At 49.9% G+C, this 3307-nt stretch overlaps 1 protein-coding gene across 2 annotated transcripts in view; it reads right to left on the bottom strand.

The window, feature by feature from the left end:
- Nucleotides 1-435: 435 nt before the first annotated feature.
- Nucleotides 436-3307, bottom strand: part of LOC310949715 (troponin I, fast skeletal muscle-like) — a 9948-nt gene continuing 7076 nt past the window's right edge. For both annotated transcript variants that reach the window (XM_083917229.1, XM_083917228.1), the window contains exons 5-7: nt 1865-1954; nt 1451-1624; nt 436-568 (exon numbers count right to left, since the gene is read on the bottom strand). In XM_083917229.1, the coding sequence (XP_083773355.1) occupies nt 491-568; nt 1451-1624; nt 1865-1954 (342 nt within the window). In that variant the 3' untranslated portion in view covers nt 436-490. The remainder of the gene's footprint in view (nt 569-1450; nt 1625-1864; nt 1955-3307) is intronic.

The following is a 3307-nucleotide window of genomic DNA, read 5'->3' as shown; positions in this document are numbered from 1 at the left end:
AAGGAGACGGTTAAGTTTAGACGACTAAAGGAGACGGTTAAGTTTAGACACTAAAGGAGACGGTTAAGTTTAGTCACTAAAGGAGACGGTTAAGTTTAGTCACTAAAGGAGACGGTTAAGTTTAGACGACTAAAGGAGACGGTTAAGTTTAGACGACTAAAGGAGACGGTTAAGTTCAGACGACTAAAGGAGACGGTTAAGTTCAGAACCTCGTACGTCTTCACTTCAAAGTTCAACACGTAAACGTAAAGAAAGTTAATCACGTGACCATAATTTGCGATGACCCTTAAATGAATGTTAATTTGCGATGACCCTTAAATGAAAGTTAATTTGAAATGACCCTTAAATGAAAGTTGAATGAAACTGAATAAAAACGTTAAAGGTGTAAAAAACGCAGCGTGACAGTTTTGCCTTAATCCAAAAACAAGATTTAATGTCACGAGAGTTTTCACAGGAGAACGATTGTGAAACAGGAAGTGGAGCGACGTCTTTAGGACGTCTCGAACATCTTCTTCCTGTCGGCTTTGTCCTCGATGTTCTTACGCCAGTCGCCAACGGCCTCGCCCGCCTGGAGGACACACACACACACACACACACACACACACACACACACACACACACACACACACACACACACACACACACACACACACACACACACACACACACACACACACACACACACACACACACACACACACACACACACACACACACACACACACACACACACACACACACACACACACACACACACACACAGAGAGTCAGGTCAGGAACAGGAACACACACAACGTCACTTTGTGTCTCTTTGTGTGTCTTTGCGGGCGCAGCAGCTCCAGCAGGGGACCCCAAACTTCCCTTTCCCGGGCCACATTAACCAGCTCTAACTGGGGGATCCTGAGGCGTTCCCAGGCCAGTGTGGAGATCTAATCTCTCCACCTGGTCCTGGGTCTTCCCCGAGGCCTCCTCCCAGCTGGACGTGCCTGGAACACCTCCCTAGGGAGGCGCCCAGGGTTCATCCTTACCAGATGATCCTGAACCACCTCAACTGGCTCCTTTCAACGCAAAGGAGCAGCGGCTCTACTCCGAGTTCCTCACGGATGCTGAACTTCTCCCCCTCTCTCTAAGGGAGACTCCAGACCCCCTCCTGAGGAAACACATTTCACACGCTTGGACCTGGACCTGGTTCTTTGGGTCCTGACCTGGACCTGGTTCTTTGGGTACTGACCCAGCTTTCATGACCACAGGTGAGGGTAGGAACCAGGACTGAGGGTAGATCCAGAGCTTTGCCTTCCTGAGCTCTCTGTTTGTCTGTACCCCTTAAATCGCCCCGTGTGTGTGTATCATTTTTTTAAATATAGCTTTGAATAAAGATTCTACGTCTTCCTCCTCTGATGTTTGCACCTGCGGCGCCCCGTTACGGCCTAACGCGTGTCCGTGGCCTCACCTCTTCTTTGACCTCCTTCTTGACCTGCTTCAGGTTGGCCCTCAGGTCCATGGTCACCTTGTGCTTCCCTCCCAGCAGCGCCTGCAGCATGGTGTCCGCGGACATGCGCACCTTCTTCAGGGCGGGCTTCTTCACGCCGGCGAGCTCCACCGCCTTCATCTTCAGGTCGTCGATCTGGGGAAACACCAGACGAGACGCTCAAAGGCCGAACAGCTGACAGGAAGTCACCAGGCTGATGGTCTCAGGGGTCAGTTTAGCTTCAATACTCCTGAGAATCACAATAACGCGTGGTGTTTCCATGGTAACACACACACACACAATATAACCATATATATATATCAAATGGTTAGAAAAGATAAATGTTAAGTGTTTAGTGTTAAGCGTGCAGGTGAAGTCAGAGCGGCGCGTCTCCACCTCTTTGTCGGCCTTGGTCACTTTGGCCTCGGCGTCGTATCGTTCCTCGTCGATCTTATCCAGAGCCTGGTGGATCTTCTTACAGAGCTCCTGTCGTCATGGAAACAACAAGGTCACTTCGTCTGCTCCGCTTCAGGACTCAAGAAGCTTCAGGACTCAAGAAGCTTCAGGACTCAGGAAGCTTCAGGACTCAGGAAGCTTCAGGACTCAAGAAGCTTCAGGACTCAAGAAGCATCAGGACTCAGGAAGCTTCAGGACTCAAGAAGCATCAGGACTCAGGAAGCTTCAGGACTCAAGAAGCTTCAGGACTCAGGAAGCTTCAGGACTCAGGAAGCTTGAGGACTCAGGAAGCTTCAGGACTCAAGAAGCTTCAGGACTCAAGAAGCTTCAGGACTCAGGAAGCTTCAGGACTCAGGAAGCTTCAGGACTCAGGAAGCTTCAGGACTCAAGAAGCTTCAGGACTCAAGAAGCTTCAGGACTCAAGAAGCTTGAGGACTCAAGAAGCTTCAGGACTCAGGAAGCTTCAGGACTCAAGAAGCTTCAGGACTCAGGAAGCTTGAGGACTCAAGAAGCTTCAGGAATCAGGAAGCTTCAGGACTCAGGAAGCTTCAGGACTCAGGAAGCTTGAGGACTCAAGAAGCTTCAGGAATCAGGAAGCTTCAGGACTCAGGAAGCTTCAGGACTCAAGAAGCTTCAGGACTCAAGAAGCTTCAGGACTCAGGAAGCTTCAGGACTCAAGAAGCTTCAGGACTCAGGAAGCTTCAGGACTCAAGAAGCTTCAGGACTCAAGAAGCTTGAGGACTCAAGAAGCTTCAGGACTCAGGAAGCTTCAGGACTCAGGAAGCTTCAGGACTCAAGAAGCTTCAGGACTCAGGAAGCTTGAGGACTCAAGAAGCTTCAGGACTCAGGAAGCATCAGGACTCAGGAAGCTTCAGGACTCAAGAAGCTTGAGGACTCAAGAAGCTTCAGGACTCAAGAAGCTTCAGGAATCAGGAAGCTTCAGGACTCAGGAAGCTTCAGGACTCAAGAAGCTTCAGGACTCAAGAAGCTTCAGGACTCAAGAAGCTTCAGGACTCAGGAAGCTTCAGGACTCAGGAAGCTTCAGGACTCAGGAAGCTTCAGGACTCAAGAAGCTTCAGGACTCAAGAAGCTTCAGGACTCAAGAAGCTTCAGGACTCAAGAAGCTTCAGGACTCAGGAAGCTTCAGGACTCAGGAAGCTTCAGGACTCAGGAAGCTTCAGGACTCAAGAAGCTTCAGGACTCAGGAAGCTTGAGGACTCAAGAAGCTTCAGGACTCAGGAAGCTTCGCGTCCAGCCGCGCACGCTCCACTTCTGACTGGAGAGGCTCGAAGGTTGTGCAGGTACACAAAGACACATCGAAATAACATTTGACGGACTGTCGTCTAAACTTACAACGTATGCTAACAGCCGGACGTGGCTAAC

Source organism: Echiichthys vipera (assembly GCF_963691815.1).
Source record: "Echiichthys vipera genome assembly, chromosome: 7".
NCBI classification, from domain to species: Eukaryota; Metazoa; Chordata; class Actinopteri; order Perciformes; family Trachinidae; genus Echiichthys; species Echiichthys vipera.
The sequence above is the reverse complement of the archived record's forward strand: the minus strand, read 5'-3'. Positions and strand labels throughout refer to the sequence as shown.